Source organism: Podarcis erhardii (assembly GCF_964252035.2).
Source record: "Podarcis erhardii genome assembly, chromosome: 7".
In the NCBI taxonomy this organism is placed as follows: Eukaryota; Metazoa; Chordata; class Lepidosauria; order Squamata; family Lacertidae; genus Podarcis; species Podarcis erhardii.
Window position 1 is genome coordinate 56,992,579 of NC_138511.1, and position 21,766 is coordinate 57,014,344.

General features: G+C 49.4%; 1 protein-coding gene across 1 annotated transcript in view; it reads right to left on the bottom strand.

The window, feature by feature from the left end:
• BCAR1 (BCAR1 scaffold protein, Cas family member) overlaps positions 1 to 19,935 on the bottom strand; it is a 37,889-nt gene extending 17,954 nt beyond the window's left edge. The window contains exon 1 of the mRNA XM_081871848.1: positions 19,787 to 19,935. Coding sequence (XP_081727974.1) covers positions 19,787 to 19,798 — 12 coding nt within the window. The 5' untranslated portion in view covers positions 19,799 to 19,935. The remainder of the gene's footprint in view (positions 1 to 19,786) is intronic.
• Between the last annotated feature and the right edge of the window lie 1,831 nt (positions 19,936 to 21,766).

Consider the following 21,766-nt stretch of genomic DNA (forward strand, 5'->3'; position numbering starts at 1 on the left):
TCCCAGTGAAATTTCTCTTTGGGGGCAGCCTTGCACCTTGGAGCAAGCATCCCCCCCGCCCAGCCCCCGGCTGTTTATTGCTTGGGCTGGAAGGACAGAGCAAGGCATGCCAGGTCAGATCTGCCTCTGGGGAAAGGAATGCAAGAAAATAACATCTAGGTGGACAAGACCTGCCATGCACACCACAAAGAGTAACCTTACGCTGAAACTTCCACAGAAAACACTAAGCTTTTTTGGGGGGGGGGCTCTGCCACTGAGCTATGAACCTCTTCTGGGTTTTGAACAAGGGATGTCCTCAACCTTAGTTTAGGAAGCTACAAGTCCCAGAATTATTTGAGGGAAGATGTGGCTGTTTAAAGTGGTACAATACTGCTTTAAATGACACCAAGCATTCAGATAACTAACCATTTAAAAGAGTTTTTTGTTCTTTGCCTTAAAGACAGGTTCAAATAAATGTATTTCAAATGTACAGTGGTACTTCAGGTTAAGTACTTATTTCATTCCGGAGGTCCTGAAACTGTTCTTAACCTGAAGCACCACTTTAGCTAATGGGGCCTCCTGCTGCTGCCGAGCCGCTGGAGCAAGATTTCTGTTCTTATCCTGAAGCAAAGTTCTTAACCTGAAGCACTATTTCTGCGTTAGCGGAGTGTGTAACCTGAAGCGTATGTAACCTGAGGTACCACTGTATTTCAAACAAATAAAAACAGAAAAACAGGCATGCTATCCATGGTGCCCAACCAACCTCACTCCCTAAAGCAGCTGTCACCAACTTCAGATGTCAACGCCCTCCAGATGTTTTAGACTACAACTCCCATCAGGCCCAACCAGGTGCTGATAGGAATTGTAGTCCATAGCAGCTGAAGGGCACCAGTTGGTTGAAGATGCCCAGTAGAAAACAAGTCATGAAAAAGGTGGGAGACAAGACTAATTATTTATTGTATTCATATCCCACCTTTTTCTCCCTCTCATTTAATCCTCACAACAATCCTGCAAGTAGATTAAGCTGGGAGGCCATGACATTCCCTTTTTCTTCTCCAGCTGTCCCTGGAAACACTTTGCAGGGATGAAGGAGTTAAACCTCACCTTCCCTCCAGTCAGAGGAATGCATGATTAATGTAGCTTTAAAAAAAATACTTTTTAAAAAAGGCAGCAGGAAGCCGTCCAAAGGGCCCCAGTTGCTCAGATAGGAGTTTGATTACAACATAATGCTCATTGCTCACGCAAAGTCTTACTAAATGGGCATCTTGTGAGCTCATACACTGAAGGGGAAATTACTCTGAAAGCAGATGACTCACTTCCATCAAAAAGTCCTTTAAAGCAGGGCCCCCATTTCCGGCTGAGCCGTCTCCTAAAAAAGACCAGCCCTTGAACCAGTCTAGACCTTAGCCTGCCCCACTCACCTATGGTTTGGGACACAGGCCAATAAAAACGTGCTGTCTTGGGGGACGGACACAAACACACACACACACACACACACCACCAACTGGTTTCGCTAAAAGGAGGCCAAGAGTTGTCACTCCAAAAGGGTCTCTGGGAGGGCTCACCAACATTTCAATCCATGATTTCAACAAAAACGAAACACAGGAGAGTATGTGACTGGCAAGGGATATAAAAGGAAATCCTAATTCCCCACATTATGCTTCTTTTTAGGGGTGAGGAACCTCAGGACTGAGGGCCAGAGGTGCCCCCACCCAGGCCTCTCAATTTGGTCCTTGAAACGTCCCACTTCCCAGGCCACACACTCCGCCAGCCCTGCTCCAGAGCCCCCTCGATTGCTTTTGCCTGGTTGGATTGTGTCCTTGAAGTGTGATAATGCTTACCTAGATGTACATTTGTGTGTGTAGAAACGTGTGGCTGGAATGTAGCCTAGATCCTGTCTGCACTGTCCATTTAAAGCAGTATCATACCACTTTAAACAGGCATGGCTGTTTCATGGGAATTATAGGAGCTGTCGCTTGCTAAGGGAGTTATTAAGACACCCCTATTCCCCTGAAAGAGCTACAGTTACTAGAGTCAATCCCTCTTCCCAGGGAACTCTGGGAACTATACCTCTGTGAGTACCTCTCTCAGCACCCTTAAAACAAACTACAACTCTCAGACTTCCTTGGGGGAAGCAATGCCTGTTTAAATTGGTATGATACTGCTTTAAATAGACAGTGAAGAGGGTCTAGGCTACATTCCAGCTACATAAAAGTAAAAGCCATGCCTGTTTGAAGTGGTATGAAACTACTTTAAATGTATATTTATATATTCCACCCACTTTCATATCTGGCCCCACCAACTACTGTCATGCTGCCCCAGGAAGGTTCCCTATGATCGAACGTGGCCCTCAGTCAAAAAAATGTTTCCCCTCCCTCTGTGCCACAGGAAATTCTTAGTCCAATCTTGATGGGAGACAATCTGTCCCTTCCAACCAGCATCCAGATAACTTTTCAGAAACAGAGAGACAAAGCACTGCCCAAACTGAAACTATGAATGCAAGGTAGAAAACTAACAGCAGCATTACAACACGACTCTCTGGATCTTTACTTGTAATTAAAACCATTCAGTACAGTAGGATTTACTCCAAAGTAAGTGGACATGGAGTTGCAGCTCTAATGAGATTGAGAAAATACTGCTTCACAGACAAAGTTAAAAGCCCTTCACAAACATCACAGAAATCCCCACTACAGTGCTGTAGGGTAGGTCTGCTTTGCAGAAGGAAGCTAGAGAGAGTGGCTTGCCTAAGAATTAACCATGAAGAGCAAACTAGAAGTCTAAACTAATGCAACAATAGCAGTTGGCTTTCAAGAGTGAAAATTCATAGTCCCAATATTATAATCAAAAGGACCCAGGAAGAAAGGTGATGCTAACGACAGGCCAGTTTCTACTCTTTATGTTGGGATCTTCCTTCCTTCAGGACTTACAATGTGGTTCTCTCTACATAATCTTCGAAGACACTAATGAAATTGGCATAAGTAAAGCGGGCTCTCCAGAAAGCTCCATTCATCACAAATAGGAGGCAGAAACTAGGATGCACAAGCTCTTCCCAACCAAAGAGGAACAAAGGATAAGGATTATTTATTTTCTGCTCCAAGGGCCGAAATGTACATTCCACCCAGGCCACTAAAACTTGCTCAGGACACCTGCTTCTCCAGGCAAAAGCTGACTGCTCCAGGTACAGCGTCAATGCAATAATGCTTGGTCCTTGCAACATTGACGTTGACAGTTTATTGTCTTGGCTGCAGGCCATTGCAAAACAGAAGTATGCATACAGCAGACAATAAAGCACTGTACCACACGAGCAGCCAAATAAATGTGTGCCAGTTGCTCTGCAAAGGCAAACAATTGAAAAGCTGGTGTTTTGCAAAGTCTTAAAGAGGATAAGTTATGGAGCATGCAGTCCCCAGTTCAAACATCCCAAATGCTATGAACTCATTACTTCATGCAAAAATGGCCACCAGCTTGGGTGGCTTTACACAGATTTGTGGAGGAAATGTTGGCTATGTTCTATCTCTAATGTCGGGGGTAATAAGGAGAGCCTGCTGGATCAGGCCAATGGCCCATCTAGTCTGGCATCCTGTTCTTACAGTGGCCAACCAGATGCCTGTGGGAAACCCACAAGCAAGATTCGAGTATCTATATACCACCTTTTATTCCAGTGAGTTCAAGGTGGATGGTTCCCTGCCTCTTCATTTACTCCCACAACAATCACATGAGACAGGTTAGGCTGAAAGGCAGTGACTGGTCCAACGTGACCCGGTGAGCTTCATGACCAGGTGGAGATTTGAATCCTGGTCTCCCGGTCTAACACTGTAACTACTACACCACACTGTCTCTATAGTTTAAAGTGCTGTTCTAGCAGGCAAACATGTGCCACTCCCTAGAGTGGACTTCTCTAACCTGGGGCCCTCCAGATGCTTTGGACTACAATTCCCATCAGCCCCAGTCAGCACAGTGGCCACACTTCTGTCACCCCAGCACCATATGGCCATGACTGATGGGAGTTGTAGACCAAAGCATATGGAGGGCCCCAGGAGGCACTGATATCTGGACCAATTAGTGAGGCAGATGTTCCCAAATGTGTGTGTGTATTGATATCCTACGTGAAGATGTTTGTCAGTAATGCCAAACACCTTTCTGAAGAGACCCTAAAACCTACACCAATAGATTCAAATTACAAAAAAGGAGATTCTAACTAAATATCAGGAAGAACTTTCTGACCGTAAGAGCTGTTCGACACTGGAACAGAAGGTGGTGGACTCTCCTCCACTGGAGATTTTTAAGCAGAGGTTGGGTGGGCATCTGTCATGGATGCTTTAGCTGGAATTCTCACACAGCAGGGGTTGGACAAGATGACCCTTGGGGTTGGACTAGCAACTCTACAATTCTATGAAAAACTCTACTTCTAGGCCATTTCATTTTTAAATCCTTTCATCCGAGGTCCCAGGATAGATGGTCCTTCAGCTAAGGAGGCATATCAGAGCTTGCTTAGGGAGCCTTGTATATTGCAAGAAACCCAACCGTATACCTAGCCACTACTGTTGTGTTTTGAAATATCAGGCACTGCTTTTCCTGTGCAAACAGCACCCAGAGCAGGGTGAAACTTGCAGAGGTCATGGGGTGGGTTAACCCTTTCCCTGCCCAGCAACTCTCCTTTATAGCCACTCATCTCTCAGATAGTGATCCAGACCCACGTTTGCAGCTAGGCAAGAGCCCTAGCAAAGAAAGGGGGCAGCTTGCAGCAGAAAAGTTAAAGCTGGGTTCCTTCCATTTCCCCCCTGCAAGTCAACCCCCCACCCCCTGAAACTTTACACTGGAGAAGCAGAAGCTTGGGCAGGAGGTGGGAGTCGCTTTTTCAGAGTTATGGGATGGGAACACATGGGCCACAGACCCACAGATCACAGCAAACACACACACACACACACACACACACACAGTACCCATTCTCTCCTTCCTTCCTTCCTTCCTTCCTTCCTTCCTTCCTTCCTTCCTTCCTTCCTTCCTTCCTTTCCCCCCCCCCCCTCTCTCTCTCTCTCATTCTGGCCTGGGGAAGGCCACAGTGAAGAAGTCAGAGGGCCACCTGTGGCTACCAGGCCACCCACTGGTGATCCAGGGTCTTTTCAATGCCCAAGTAGAGGCAGAGGACACTGTTACACCCTCAGGGCAGCTATTTGAAAACAGCCAATCCTGTTGGCACAGTCCGGGAATTTCAGAGGCGTGCCAACCACAACCGCTCACTGACTTTAGCACAAGTGATTCAAAGGCTACTGTTGAGTCGCTGTGTAGCTGTGGAATCCGCCCACTCGGGTACATCAGAGATAAAAGCTGCAAATATTGATATGAGCACTTCAGGGAGTCATTGTTGCACTTGGCTCCACTCCAGTTCCCATCCCTTGACCTCATAAACCCCCGAGGAGTGTGGAGGGAGTTAGGGGAACTCAGCCCATGATGACGAGCAGCACAGCTTGCTTGGGAGGAGATGCTTGCAACTCAACCAGGTTGAAGCCATGACCTGTGATGCCAACCGGGCAACAGTTGCACTACGATCATACCTACATATTACTCTTTTCAAGCTGGGCACTGAGAGTGAGGGGAAAGGCAGGGAAGGTATGGGAAAAGGCAAGGTTTGCAAACTTTTTTTTCTGCTTCAGGGAACTCTTTCTAAATCAACATCTCTGTTAAGAACACCCACACACCCATCGTCTGCCACAGCACCCTTGGGAGTTGCAGAAGATTTTGGAAGCATTCCAGCAAAGGAGTGGGCCAAAAGCAGTCTGGGTTCTACTGGCAGATCACAGGAGGATGCGATGAAGATAGGCAATTGTTTAACCATTTACAGTGGACGGCCTTAGTCCACTGGGAGAATATCTGCCTTGCACAGAAGGTCCCAGGTTCAATTCAGAGGCAGAGCTGAGAAAGACTCTTTCAGAAACCCTGGAGAACCACTGGCAGGAGGTATAGGTGAATCTACAGGACCTTGAACTGGCTGCAGGAAGTCTGTGCTCCCCCCAGTGAAATGCACACCTGTGACACCACTTTAGACACACTTGATTTATTTTCTGCACTTCTATAAAACTCTTACTGAGCTGCTCACTAACCTCAGCTTCTAAGCAACCCAAGGATTCTGGAATGGGAGTCCATGTGGGGCAGGAGATAGAAATGGGTGGACTTGAGAACAGGAGGGCCAGATTGAAATTCCTTATCAGCCTTGAAAACTTCAGAAGCCAATCTCGAACCACAAATTGCCCGGAGTGCTCATCTTCAAAGGATGTTTAGCAATGGCATAAAGAGTGGTCTATCCCAAGCCAGGACACTGTTCTTCCTAGCTGGAACCTTCTGGGTGCACAGCAGGTGCTCCGCTGCTAGTGAGATGGAGCCCTTCCCCAAGCATCCCTCCAGATGAGTTGCTGCTGGAAAGTAACTTCCCAGTGCATTTGCATCCTCTGGAATTGGACGCAGGCACCCAGCAGAACACCCTCAGCCTCAGAGGCATTTTTGAGCACCTTCCAATCAGGTAACACAACCAGAAGATTGACTCACACAGAAGTGGGGAGGAGGCACCACCCAGGGGAGCTCTTTGCTGGGCATAGGAGACTGAGGTGTGTGTCGCAGAAAACAAAAAAAAGGCGTGACTCAGAAGTTTAAAGAACACCATGCAAAATCTGAGCAGAGCAGCCAAGTCAAAACAGCCCTCCTGTAGGATCCACAGGCTGCTTTTGTCTCCCGCAACCACACATTCCTCAGCAAGCCAGAACAGAGCTGTGGTTACTCAGCCCCAGTCAAATCCTGCTCACGGACAGCGGTGCAGTCAATCCACCCACCAGCTTGCAAGGGGAACCTGAGCAACAATGAGTGGTTTTGTGCATGCGTCGCTGCAATGGGATCGTCCCAGGAAGCCAGACAAGGCGCTGCAGGGAGAGGGAGGGAGGGAGGGAGGGAGATGTCGAAATACCCGTGAATATTGCACAAGAATCCTCAAAACTGACTGACATGCTGGCTGGGAATGATGCGAGTTGCAGTCAAAAAACATTTGGAGGGCGCCAATTTGATGTAAAGTTTGGGGCTGTAAACTACCTCTGGTGTACTGTTAGGCAGGTGCCACGGAAATGCAGCAACAGCCAGGCTTTGGGCAAGGCACCTGCACATGTATGTGTTTCATGCTGGTATGTGTGTGAAGTGGTGGACCATGAGCTTTGTGTCCCATCCAAGGACTCAGGTACAACCCTAAGCATCTCCAGGGAGAGATGAACCTCAGCCTAAGTCCCTGGATACTTCTGTTCCCTCTGCAATAGTAGGACAGGCGGGCCATTGATAAGATGGCTCTGACTCACTGAGAGAATTTTATATATACACAAAGCTGATGCTGGGCTCCAGCTCTCAAATATGGAAGCCTGTTCCCAACAGTCCCAAAGTTCATGTTGCTGGCACTCCTGTTATGGCTTCTCCACAAACCCAGAAGTCTGCCGAGCACAACACAAGCCACAAGAAGCACCTCCCCCCGGAAGACACACAAATTTAATATCAAACCTAATCAATGCCTACTTCAATAGCACTGTTGTGGAAGAGCAGCACAATGCAGAACAATTTATCTGGGGTCTAGCCAAAGACACCCTCCCATTCTTACCAAAATCTGTGCACACACACCCCCAATTGTCCATGGGTTTCTAACACACACACACCTCCATCCAGTTAGCCAGTGCTCTCCATGGTGCATTAGCTAATTCCTTGGCTAAGATGGAGACAGGAAACTAGGAGGGAAAATGGGTGAATGAAGTCTCCTTAAAGTCCTGCATTCCACTGCAAGGGCAACTGGGTTGTTCATGTCATTTGCAGAATGCCCTACTAAACCAGGGATCCCCAACCTTTTTGGGGCCTGGGGGCATATCTGGAGCAATAAAGAAACCCATGGGCACCATTAAGAATGGAAAACAATCATTTCACAAAAGAGAAATGGGCAACGCTCAGAATCTTCCCACCCGCACCAAAAGAGCAGGCATACAAATAAAATACAGTACAGCCAAAAAAAGCAGGCTATTATTATTATTATTATTATTATTATTATTATTATTATTATATTTCTATACCACCCTTCATCCAAGGATCACATAGTGGTTTACAATATAAAAAAACACAAATATACATAACAGAGTAACAAATGAAAACAATAACCCCCAGGGGTCAGCAAACTTTTTCAGCAGGGGGCTGGTCCACTGTCCCTCAGACCTTGTGGGGGGCCGGACTATAGTTTGAAGGAAAAAAATGAACAAATTCCTATGGCTCACAAATAACCCAAAAATGCATTTTAAATAAAAACACACATTCTACTCATGTAAAAACACGCTGATTCCTGGACCGTCCGCGGGCCAGATTTAGAAGGCGATTGGGCTGAATGTGGCCCCTGGGTCTTAGTTCCCTTCAGTTTTAGGTAGGGGACCTTTGCAGGCACCAGGATGTGTCTATGAGGGCACCATGACTCCCACCCGCGGGTTATGTTGGAGACCCCAGCTCTAAAGCCCCTGTATAAAACATTGCCGCTTCCCCCACTCTGCCCGTGCACACAGATCCATCCCCATCCTCAGCTCTAGAGTGGTGGAAAATTGGCCACTAGCCACCAAAGCACTGCTAATTGTCTAAACTGATTTCCATGCTTCCCTCAGGGAGGATGGTGCACTCGCTTTGCGGACAAGCTTGTGGCCTGGAGCTGCGGCTTGCATTCTGCTCTCCAAAATGCTCATTTAAGAAAACCAACAAATCATTAGGGCATCGCTCAGACAATAGCAACTCTGTTGTCGTGTGCCTGTCAGCTGCTTGTGTGTGCCAGGGCTCACCAATCCTACAGCACTGCTGTGCTATTCTTGCTTTGTTTTTAATTAAAACAAGATCCTCAACATTATTCCTTAAAAAAAAAAAAATCTACTGTGAATTTCAAGGCCAAGCTTAAAATCCAGTGGAGAATAAGACATTCTTGTGAGTCCTTCTGATTAAATGAAACATGTCCTGGCCAGAGATTCTCCCAGAATGCACTTGGCTTCCTTCATTTTGGAGATCCCACTGCTTTTTGCAATGGCCCATTGAGTTCTCAGCCCACAACATCCCTGGAAGTTTCTCTTTTACTGACAGCAGAATGAGGCTTTTGAGATAGCAGTTTGCCCCCCAAAACACACAAGGTGTCCAAGGCAGATTGCCCAAACCCAGTTCTATGGCAATCCTCATGAATCCCAGTAAATCTCTGCCCAGGCTGGCTTTATTCCAGAGAAGCAAAAAGCTCTGGTCTCTACGCAAACAGCAGAAACTGAGGGGACAAAAAACACAGGTTAGGAGATGGTAAAAAAATGTTCCTCATGGAAGAACAAAAAAAATCTGCAAAAGGGGGAGGGATAGCATGCCACAGAGAAAGGTTCTGTCGTCCCTTTGGTGTAGTACTGATGCTATACTGTTTATGCAAGGCATTTTTTCCTTCTTATTTTTTAGGCATGGGAGAGCATTCAAAATTGTCATTCTGTTCAGGATATCTGAAGTGGCCCAGTCCATTTTAGCACCTCAGAACTCTGCCCCCTCCTTCCCCTGCATCTATAGGTCCAGCACTGCCAGCTGCACAAAGGTAGTTGGCTTCTTCTCTAAAATTAGGAAAGACCACTCATTTCCTCTTCTCTCCTATGTGATGAGCCCAACAATTGGTGTGAACTGTTTTGGCAAGCGCTTGACAATGAAGTCAGGAAGCAGCCTGAAGCAGAGACCTCCCACCCGCCCCCTCGTCCCTCAGTGACCCAGAAAATGAGCCAGCAAACCAGGGCATTCCCTCACCTCCCAGAAAAATCAGACAGAGCTACCTGGAGCCCAGAGGGAGGTGGGAAGGAGAAGAACCTGGGTCCGGTGCAGCTTTCACCAACCTGATGCCCTCCAGATGTTTCGGAGCACAGCTCCTGCTGGGTCAGCACTACAACTTCCATCAGGCTAGTGCTACAACTCCCAAAGGGCCCAGCAGGAGCTGGCTGGAGCTGCATTCCAAAACATCTAGAGGGCACCAGGTTTGCAAAGGCTGCCCTACAGTAACTGCAGGACCAAGCAATGCCACCAAGAAGAATATTCAGAAGAATCCCCCCCCCGCCCTTCATATCAACCTAGAACTAGGAGAGGGCTGGGATCAGATGAAAATGGTCGTCTTTCTTGAATCTATTGCCAAAAAGCAGTGCTCCTACCCAGAGTGCAAAATGAAATTAACTTCTCACTCCCACACGATTTGGAAATGGCTTTTTACTCAGGCTAGGCACTATGTGAAGGCAATGGTGGGGGTGTAAACTATATATATGTGCTGGGCTACTCTCGGCTGGCATCATGTTTAAACTGGGTCACCGGTTTTGACACCAGCAGTCTTCGTGCGCCGGGGCAGAATCCATGGTTCAAGTACGTGCTATGCTTGCAAGACAATGCCTCGTGCACACAGAAAGCAGCCGTGTTAAAGCTTTAATGTCAGCATCATATGAACTAGATGACGATGTGCAGCAAGACATACACTCAGAAGTACAGAAACCGAGAACTTCCTAAGGACCAGAAGCTTAGATGTCCATTGTTATTTCCAATATTTACACCCCACTTTTCTACTGAAAAGAAAGGTAAATCAAGGCAGGTTTTTAAAAAGCAGAATGAATAAATAAATACACAGCAAAAGAGCAGTAAAAACAACTTCACTGAAAGCATCTAATGCAACAGAAACAGCCTGGCCTGGTTTTTCCAAGTTCCAGGTGCCACCACCCAAAGGCCCTGTCTTTTGCACCTACCAACTATTCAGCCAATGAGGTGGGGTCCAGAGAAGGGCCTTAGAAGTGGATTGTAGAGACCGGGCAGGTTCCTATAAAGGAGGCAAATCTGGAGCCCTCCAGATGTTGCTGGTGCAAAACGCCCATCATCCCTGAGGCTGATGGAAGTTGGGAGTCCAAGCAACATCTGGAGGGCCACCGGCGCCTGCTTTTAGACCCAGAGGGCTTACAGCTTTGAATGTATAAAGCCAGCACTTTGAATTAAGCCTGGAAACAGACTGGTAACACAGAGGAATGAAAGGCTTTTGGAAAGGAACAGTGCAGGAATAGCAACGGGAAAGGACTTTGACAGGATTGAATTGACAGAGGGATAGAGATAGAGACCCGCTCAGAACCACTTTACACTCTACACAAGGAACAAAGGACAGAGCTGCATCCCTCAACAAAGAATGAGGCACGTGCTGTAGAGGCTGTGCTGGCCAGGACTGATAAAAACTTGAGCCCAGAGCATCTAGAGGGCCCCAGATGCTTCGGACAGGAGTAACCACTGCAACATTAGTGCTGAAGCAAACGTGGAGGCTGCACAAAAATATACTGTGGCTCTTGTGGTCGCCCTCTTGCTCTCCTTTTACACAGCAAACACACAAACACACATCCCTTCCCACACGTATGAAGCTTGCTTGAAGGCTGCAGACCCTTGAGAGGCCGCCATGCCCCCATTCCAGAAGTGACCATTTGCTCCAAAGGCCATTCTGAGCCTGACGCTGTGATGGGAAAGCTGCTGGGAAGGCAGCTGATCAAAACCTCCTCCGCTCACTTCCCAACACCCTGTCCAAACACGACTGCTGTGCTGTGTAAGCCATTCCTGAGGCCCAGCCTGTAGCTGGAGGCTAGCAATACTGCACCGGGCGGCATGCCTGCACTCATTCTGCTCCTGCTTGGGGAAGGGAGGGCAGCAGATCCCCAGAGGGAAGTGGGTGGGAGTCAGCTGGGTCCATTCTGCTTGCCAGACCCAAACAGCTCCTCTCTCTGACGGTGGCAGGCCACTCTCACAGCATCCCCAAGGAAACATTTGGCAGCAATGTGCCATAACGTTTCACCTGCCCTACGCAACCAGAGAGATGAACACGAAGACAGCCTTCTGGATCAGGCCAGTGGCCCATCTAGGCCAGCATCTGGTCCTCACAGTAGCCAACCAGATGCCCTAATGGGGAACCAGCAAGCAGGACCTGATCACAATAGCCCTCTCCCATCCTGTGATTTCCAGCAACTGGTATTCAGAAGCATTGTGGCCTCCAGCTGTGGAGGCAAAGCATAGCCATAGTTGCTAGGAGCAATCAATAGCCTTCTCCTCCATGAATTTGTCTTATCCTCTTTTAAAGCCATCCAGGTGAGTGGCCCCCACCGCCTCCTGCAGCAGCAAGTTCCATAGTTTAATGGGTGCTGCAATAAGAAGTGCTTCCTTTAATCTGTCCTGAATCTCCCAACATTCAGCTTCACTAGGTGTCTGTGGCTTCGATAGTCCTGCACTCTGTGATTCACCAAGAGGTCACAGAGAATGCCAGGATGCGGCCTTCCAACTGTGCTCACTGGCGCACAGCCTGAACACATTCTGCCCAGGGTGTTCTGCAACACTGCATGGGTCTCCCTCCCTGACGGGGCGCCTACAGGATCTGTACACTGAAATTACGTCTGTTCCCAGCATGCTACCAGCTTGGCCTGCAATGGCCAGGACTCTGTGCAATGCTGGCTAACAAGACCACAGAGAGGTCCCTGCTGGTTTGGTCAAGGGCACTTGCTGCCTGTAGTACTTTGCATGGGGGTCAAGTCATCCCTGCACTGCACATGACCACCATCTATAACCAGCGCCTGCTGCTGCTGCTGCTGCTGCTGCTCTATTCCTGTCAAGACTTGCTTGGGAGACTGGCACAGACTTTTCTTGTGTGTTTTGTGCCCGTAGTCATGAAAACTGCAGTCCCTGTTGAGCCTCAGGCACTGCCTCCTCCCTCCTCCCCTGCCCCAATTCTGCCATTGCTTCACACCTTCCCTGACTTAGCATTTATACAACCAATGGGCAGAAGAGCAAAGCATTTTGGGGAAGTGGGGCAGGGAGACAGAAGGAACAAGAGGACCCCAGTGAAATTTGTGGCCCTGAATGCTCAGAAATGACAGAATCATAGAACAGTAGAGTTGGAAGGGCACCAAAGGGTCATCTGCTCTGACCCCTGCAATTTTGTGGGTTCACCCATATTGTTGTTCCAAGTGGACAGTGAGCTCCAGAAATTCTCCATCGTCTATATCGTTCTCCTTCAAATCGCTGCCTTCCCTCTACCTCAGTCTGGATTTTCTTATCCCAGGGATACTCTGAAAAGGAGACAACCTGACAAAAATCCATATTAAGGGCCAGAAAAGTGTGGGGAGGCAATAATTTGGAGGAGTTATGTCCACAACCTCTCTTGGTGCTTCCGTGAATCTTCTGCACAGCACCCTCCTTTGCAAAAGTGGGGATTCCCAATCCCAGCGCACCCCTTCAAAGAGCCCCAGGTACCTGAAACCACAACAACTCAAGCAGCAAAAGTGGCCACCACTTGGCCCAAAACAGGCTCCTTTCGGGTCCTTGCATCATAGCAGAAGGAAAAGTTCACTGGGGGTTGGAGTGAGGTGGGCTTTCCAGAAAATTTGGAATTTGGAAATGTTCCTTTGCAAGTCAGGCTAACTTTCAGCAGAAAATGTTCTGTTTGCATTAGATACTTTTCCAATGTCAAAGGGATTGGTTTAATTTGCCAGGTTTATCTTACTTGTATTTAGCTGAACAAAGCTGAAAATGTTAAAACAGCCAAGCTGGCCTAATAGTGTATTTGCCAATGGAAAATTATAAAAGATAAAAGCATTGGGAAATTTTCCATGCCACATCACTAGTTAGAGGCGTTCTTACTAATGGGGTTCAAAATGTTTGGAGAGAGGCATTGTTGCCCTCGGTATATCTCAGCCATCTTCAACCTGGTGTCCTCTGGATACTTCAGACAACAACTCCCATCAGCTCCAGTAAGCACAGCCTAATGGGATTTGTAGTCCGAAATATCCAGAGGGTGCCAGGCTGTGGAAGACAAGTGTGCACCCTTTTTTATTTTGTCTCAATGCCACTCCCAGTCAAGTTAGTTAGGCAGGTCTCTGAACCTGTGCAACTCTCCTCCGCAAAAAATGTTTGCCAGATGCAGAAAGTCTCCTTTGTGAGGGAAAAGGGTGCAAATCTAGCCCTCACCCATTCCCCAGTGCAGGGGGCGGGGAGCCTCCCAAGCGGGTCTCCCTTGAGCGGCCCACCAGGCTTGTTTTCATTGCCTAGCATGCAAAGCAGCAATAAACAAGTGTACCCTAGGGCATGTGCAGAGTGCACACCCATTCTTCACCACTGACTGCAGCCAGCAACCCCACACCTCCTTGTTTAGGATGTGGGAGTTGTCGCTGGTTAAGAGGATGCAGATATTTCAAGCCCTACTTTTTCTCTTTAGAAATTACGCTCTAGCAGAGTTGGAAAAGAGAACCAGCAAGTTCTCTCTGCACACAGGGCAACATTTGGCCCATGCCAGACAGGTGCTTCCTGACACGGATCCCTCTTCGACCCTGGTGCTCGCAGAAAGGTAGAGGGCACCTCCCAGCCCAAGCCACCACCCCCACCAGCCTGGTCAGTGGAGTTTACTGCCTCCAACTTGTTGGTGAATCATTAACTCAGGGTTCAGCAGCTGCCACACACAGAGAGAGTTCAGCTGCCAGAAGGCAAGCTCTGCCCAGTCAATTACTCACCCAGCGCAGCCTGCTGGTGCCAAGAGAGGGGAGGGGAGACAGGAGAGCCAATGACAAAGGAGTCCATAAGGATGGCTGGTGGGGGGGGTGGACACACACACACAGCTGGCCAGGCTCCTCCTCTGTACTTAATTCCATGGAGTCTGCAAACATGTGGTCCTCCAGACGTGGAAGCCCCCACAGCCCAAACTCCTCCCAGCACAAGGATTCTGTAGCAAGGGAAATGCTCTTTACTCCTCCTGCACAGGAGCACCTTCTATCAAGTACAGGCAACTCCCCATTTACATGGAGCCTCAAGCCACTGAAGTGTTGCTGAAGTTTGGAGCCCAAATCTCAGCTTCATCACCCTCCAATCCCAAGCAGTGACCTACCCAACCAGGCACGTACAGTGGTACCTTGGGTTACAGACGCTTCAGGTTACAGACTCCGCTAACCCAGAAATAGTACCTCGGGTTCAGGATGAGAACAGAAATCGTGCACCAGTGGCACGGCAGCAGCGAGAGGCCCTGTTAGCTAAAGTGGTACCTCGGGTTAAGAATGGACCTCCGGAACGAATTAAGTTCTTAACCCAAGGTACCACTGTAATATCAGATGTTCTAGAGCTTTTAACAGCAAGGGATGGCAATGAACTTTCCAGAGGCATCTGCTGCCGGCTGGCTGGCCTCAGAGACAAGAACGCTAGGGTCTTGGAGTGATCCCATCAAGATAGCCCTTATGACATCCATTAGACAGCAGGAAGTGCCCCCCCTCTCTCTTAAAGGACCCTGTCTCCAAGCTGACAATCCTGCCCAAGCCTTTGGAGTGTCAGAGGGACTCCTTTAGACAAGGCAAAAACATTTTGAAGTAACAAAATGGAGCGACAGTGTGTCTTACCTCTGAAGGCTGTTGAGAAGAGGCCTGCTGGGTCAGACTCAAAGTCCATCTAGCCCTGGATCCTGTTCTCACAGTGGCCAACCAGGTGCCCATTATGGGAAAGCCAAAAGCAGGACCCAAAAGCAGCAGCACTCTCTCCAGCAACCAATATTCAGAGTTATACTGCCTCTACTCCTAATAGGCAAGGATAAGGTTGTGAATAATGCAGACCGAAGGATGGAAACGGTGCAAAAGTCAGAAGACAGCAAGACCGGGGAATCCCCTATGACAAATTATTTCAGGGTCCCTTCCAGTCACTACAAAGGAGTCCAAGTGGGAGGGCACTGCAGTCTTTTAAGGTGGCTGTTCAGACTGACACACAGATGCGGGGGGAGTTGCAGAGACACCCCAGAATCACCATCTTTCTCTCTCACACACTCTTGTCCCACAGGCATCATCAGGTTACACTTCACCAAAGGTAAGGCCAGCCGCCTTTTCTTGACACAGGCATCCACTCAGGAATTCAACTTCCAAGCCAGAAAACATGGAACAAAGACCTAGACTCTGTATCTGGGTGTAAAGGACTCTCTTAGCCTTGTGGGTCAGCACAACAGATGGGGAAGGGCAAGTGGGACAAATGGGGGTGGGGGAAGCAGAGGCATCAAATATTCCCTCCCCATCCAGAGCACTCAGGAGAGAATACTGGCAACCACATTCAGGATTATAAAATGACACCTGAAAGATGTATCCACCAGAGTGCTCCTAGGCCTTCCAGGTAACAAAAAGGGAGTTATTGGCAAGCCTGAAACTCATTTCACAAGGACCCCTAAGCAGCCAGAAGGCAGTCTTCATGACAACCTAAGAAGAGCTTGGCTGCTGGTTCAGGCCAAAGACCTGTTTGGTCCATCATCCTGTTCTCATAGTGCCAATTGGATGCCCCCAATGGGAAACCCACAAGTAGGAGCTGAGTGCCACAGAGCTCTCCCCACTTGTGATTCCCAGTAACTGGTATTCAGAAGCATCACTGCCTCTGACATCAGAGGCAGCGCTCACAGTCCACAGCCTGCTGCTCATACAGCAGCCTTTGCCAAATTGGTGACATCCAGATGTTCTGGACTACAACTCACATTAGTCCCAGTCCCAGTTAGTGACAAGAATCAAACAGGTAGGAGGATTTCGTATATCCACCTTCAGCTGGTGTGTGTGTGTGTGTGTGTGTGTGTGTGAGAGAGAGAGAGAGAGAGAGAGAGAGAGAACAAGCAAAGCTTTGAATCACACAGAAAAGTACAGAAATGATTTCAGGGATGGTTTGGCCACAGGGCATCAAACACAGGCACACATTTTCAGCAGTTGTGCTTCCTCTTGCTGACCACCTAATTTCAGGCCTCGCCAAGTTTCCATTCTGACCAGGCATAACTTTCTTCTGTTCTGCCAGCTAACCAGGCCTCAAGCATTCCCATGGTCTGGCTCCATCAGGCTCTGCCTGGAACAAAGTCGCACTCCATTTCTATTACTTTGCGGGATCAACGGCTCCCAGAGCTGGAGATGAAACAGCCAGCCGTGGGACTCCTTGGGTGTAATCCTTGCCAGGACCAACAACTGGCACAAGAGGCAGAGAGATGTAAACATGCGTAGCTCATGGGGAGCCCTTCCCACCTCCAACTGGCTGCCTCCATAAGACAGAGCTTTTCAAATGCACAAATCACAGCATTTGTCCCCTCCAGCAAATCTTGCACAACAGCCGGGAGGTCTGGACACCCACCAAATATAGATAACCAGGAGCTCCAGCAAGGAAGAGGGCAAATGAAAGCTTCATATGTGTACCAGAATGCACACCCGGATGAGCACAGTAGGGATTGCTCCAGAGTATACAGGCTGTGAACCTACTACGGATCAGGGACTGTGAAATTTTACACCCCGTAGCATTCGAGCGGCCATAGACCAGCGCCAGGATTTGGCTCTAGTGAAATCTGTCAAAACAGAGCTGTTTCCTGGCATTGCCAATTATCACGGCTCATTTGAACAGGATTTCTCTCTTCTTATTCATGAACAAAACATTGCAGGCATCTCTGATGTCAGAACATATAAACAAAGCAGCTGAACTTAAGCACCAAAATCTCATTTAGTTCAGTGGGAGGTTTCTACACACATTTCTATCTTTCCTATTGGGGCTGGCTGTGGGCAAACTGTAGACCTCCAGAGGTTGCTGGACTCCCATCATCCCTGACCATGCTGGGGCTGATGGGAGTTGTAGTCCAAAACATCTAGAAGGCACCAGGCTAGGGGAAGCCGGCATCTCTCCATCACCTCTTTTCACCCCACACCAGTCCCCAGTCTCTTGGCATTCCAACAAAAGAACAAGTGCAAGTGCTTGCACAGCGAGATGGGCCAAGAAATCAAGTCAAACTAGGCTCTACAGAGGATGGCAAAATAAAACTGAAGGCCACAAATGACCAATGTGAGTAGGGAGAAGAGGGAACACACACACCTCAGATTCTGAGCCACAGCAAAAAAACACTCATCAGGAAATGTTATTCAGGAGTCATTTCACCCCACCTGACCTGTTATGGTAAATTCCAGGAGGGTTCACCACATTTGAGTATTAGAGCAAAAAACACACAACTGCACACTTTCAAGACCAACAGTACTATCCTACATGTGTTTTAATGGGGCTTATTCCCTAGTAAGCATGTTTAGCACTGCAGCATAATTAAGGCTTCCCCAGGCAATAGTCTCCTTCACTGGATGCTTGAAACACTACCCTCAATTGGCATATATGTCTACATGTATAGGTCAGGGAGTTGGGGAATCATAATGCCCAAAGACAAAGGAGCCAGCATGGTGTAGTGCTTAAGAGTATTTAGCTAGGACTGTAAAGATCTCAGTTCAAATCCCCACACTGCCATGAGGTTCATTATCTGACCTTGGGGCAATCCCTATCCTTCAACTTAATCTACCTCACAGGGTTGTTGTGAGGATAAAGGGGAAGGGGGAATGATGTACAGCATCTTGAGAGCTCAATGTATTGATTATATATATATATATATATATATCAGAAACATGCAGAATCATTGGGGGAAGAGGAGTCCACAAATACATGCTTCACACACTTCCTAAGTTTATCCAACTCTCACCTCGAAACTAGCAAGATTTACGGTACTTTCAGTTATCACTGCAACTCTCTTTAAATAATAATAATAATCCACTATTCCCAAAGTGCTGGTTTGGATCCAGACCAATGGGATTCAGGGACATTTTGGGGGTGCCAGCATACACTAATACCCTACCTGTCCCAAGGCCAGGCCTAAACAGAATTTGCCACAACACGCATTTCATGGGGCTTGGCTCTAGAACCACTCTTGGGGTGCTCAGGAGTGGCTGGTTACCTTCCATTCATTGCACACTTGGGGTAAGCAAATGAAGGGGCCCCGGGAATAGTTATTATCTGGGGGGTCAATATACACTGCAGAGTGGAACCTTGCCATGTCCGTGGTGCAGCCCTGAAGAGGCTGGGGGTTGGGATATTTTCAGCCTTTCGGGTGCCACAGAGCTCTTCGTCGCTGCGTCCCCTTCAGCCGGGAGAAGCCGCGCTCAGTTTTAGCCTCAAACTAGACCCCCGTCCAAAGTCATCCTCGGTTCCCACCGGCCACCGGAAAACCTGCCGCAGCAGGCCCAAGGCGGAAAGGACCGGACAGGGGGAGGCTGGCTTCGGGCAAGCTACTCTCCCCGAGCCGACGGCCCCGTAACGTCCCGCCCACCTCACTTCCCCGGGAAGAAGAGGGGGGATACCAAAGATGTTGCTCTTTCCTTCTTGATCCCGACGCCGACCTTGGGAGCGGGGGCAAGAACAGCCTTTGGTTTTCCCGGACCGGGGGAGAGAAACCAAGTGCCCTCTCGTGTCCGGTCGGGTTCCTAACATGGGGGTTGGGCAGCATCGACCCCCCCCCCAGGACTCCCGCCTTTTCTTTCTCTCTCGCCCCCTCCCCAAAAGCGGGAAGGGAAAGGGGGCAGCCCGCGCCCTCCTGCTCCTCCCGCTCCGCCTGTTGCCTGGAGAGGCGCTTCTGCGCCGGGGCTCGGCGGCCACGTCAGGGCGCTCCCGGCTGCAGCCCCGGCGGGAAGGGTTAGGGTTCCCACAGGGGCCGGCCAGCCAAAAGCCCGGCGCTCGAGTCGGAAGTGCGTTCCCCCAGCCGACCACGGACGCGGCCAAGACTCGCCTCCAAGTGGCTTTCCGAGTAGGGAGGGGGCTCTCTCTCAGCCTCCTGCTCCCAGGCGGAGAAAGTCAGCCGTCGGTCCCCCCCCCCCCCGCCGCCCAGCCTCGTTCCCTCCCCGGGTCTCTCCTCTCCCTCTGGCAGACTTGAGGGCTCGCTCGGCCTCTCCCGACGGCGCCCACTTACCAGGTAGTTCATCTTCCCGGCGCGGCCGCAGTGCCCCCTGGCCGTGCGCCTTAACGCATGATCCCGCCGGCTGGCTGGCTGCGGCACTGGCGGCGTCCTGCTTCCCGCTCCCGCAGCCGGGCCGACGGCTAAGCAGAGACGGAGCGCGAGCAGCAGCGAAGCGAGACAGCCAGCTCCTGGGAAGGAGGAGGGAGGGCGGGCGAGGAAGACGGATGCCCCCTCCCGTTCCTGCCGCCGCCCTAAGCCGCCTTCATTGGTTGCCCGGGAGAAAAGGAGGCGGCGCTGCCGAGCCAGGAACGGGACGGCCAGGCTGCCTCCACCTGGCACCGAAAGGGGGCTGGACGCGCGGCGGCGGCGGCGGCGGCGGCCCCGTCCGCAGGGACGGCGGGCGGAGAAAAAGAGGCGGATTGTCTGACGCCAGATGGGCCTCCGCCGCCGCCGCCGCCGCCGCCTCCCCTCGCTGCCGCTCGCCGGGAGCACAGCGGCCCCATTGAGCTCGCCGCCGCGCCAGGGAAGGGGCGCTGCGTGCCCAGATTTGCCTCTCGCCCGCCTTGGCCGGGCAGGCCCAGCAGCTGGAGACCGGAGCGAGGCTTGGGGTTCGCGAAATGCCGGCGCTCGGCCCGGAGAAGGAAGGAGGGGCAGATGTGGGGAAAGGAAGAACGAGCGGGCCTCTGAGCATACGCAGAGGGACCCGGAGCTCTAGGCCCCTCCGCCTGGAATCAGGCGGGAACCTTGCAGCGACCCCCGTTTCCCTGCGCTGCGTGCAGAGCGGGGAAAAGGAGGAATTGTGAGGTAGGAAGTCCCTGGTTCAAATCTCACCTCAAACATAAACTGACAGTTTCTCAAACTCACCCCTCCCAGATACAGAACAAACATAGCCCACCCAGCAGGGTTGTTGTGAGGATTAGTGATGTCATATTAGGTGAGGCACTATGGGACACTTAAAATGTGCCAGTGCCTTTGACAACCTGTTGCTCTCCAGATGTTTTGGACTGCAACTCCCATCAACTCCAGACACCACTGTGATGGGGGTCGCTGGCCAAAACAACCGGAGGGAACAAGGTTGGCAAAGGCACTTCTATTAATTAGCCAACAATACCTTTAGGCAGTAAAAAATAATAATTACTGAATCATAAAACATGAGAAATGACTTTTAAAAAATAATAATTCCAGGTATTGCCCCTGAAATCCATGGATACACAACTCCTGTTTATTCTGCATCCACTTCACACCTGCCGCTGGTTCGTGACATTATCCATAACTCACATCTGTCTTGTAGTTTCTTGAGAAATACTGTGTATTATTATACGTTTCATTTATTTTATGTCCTGCTTTTCTCCCAGTGCAGGACCCAAGGGCTCCCACAGCATATATTAGAATAAATACAACTAAAAATACACACTTTAAAAATATAAAAAGTTTTAAAATGCAATTAAATTGTTAACCCTATTAAAAATAGCATTGAAAACAAAACCATTAAAAAATTTCAACTCCCACCCTCAGAAGACAGACAGTGGGCGACCTGGAAAGACATCCAATTGCATGAGGTGCAAATGTGATGTGAAGTGTAGTGAGGGCTGGGGCTGGGGAGACACTTCCTGTGTTTTAAACTGGTAATATGCCCATTAGGATTCCAGCCCTGGTAGTTTGACACATGATCTGGTGACTGAGCTTGCATTTCCCCATTTCTGTGAAATGGTGTAGTCTTGAGCATGTGTACTCTGTGTTATCAATTATATGTATTAACACAGTGTCACTGGGCAGCAAATGTTGGCATCGTGGAGTATGTGAAATTCAAGACAGACAGGCACAGTGCATTATAGCAGCGGGATTGGGATTCTGTGGCCTGCAGGTCCCATCGTCGCTGCCCATTGGCCAGGTTGGTTGGTGCTGATAGGAATAGGAGTGCAGCAAGATCTGAAAGGCCATAGGTTCCCCGTTCCAAATATAGGATTATGGACCCCACCTAGAGACCCTTCC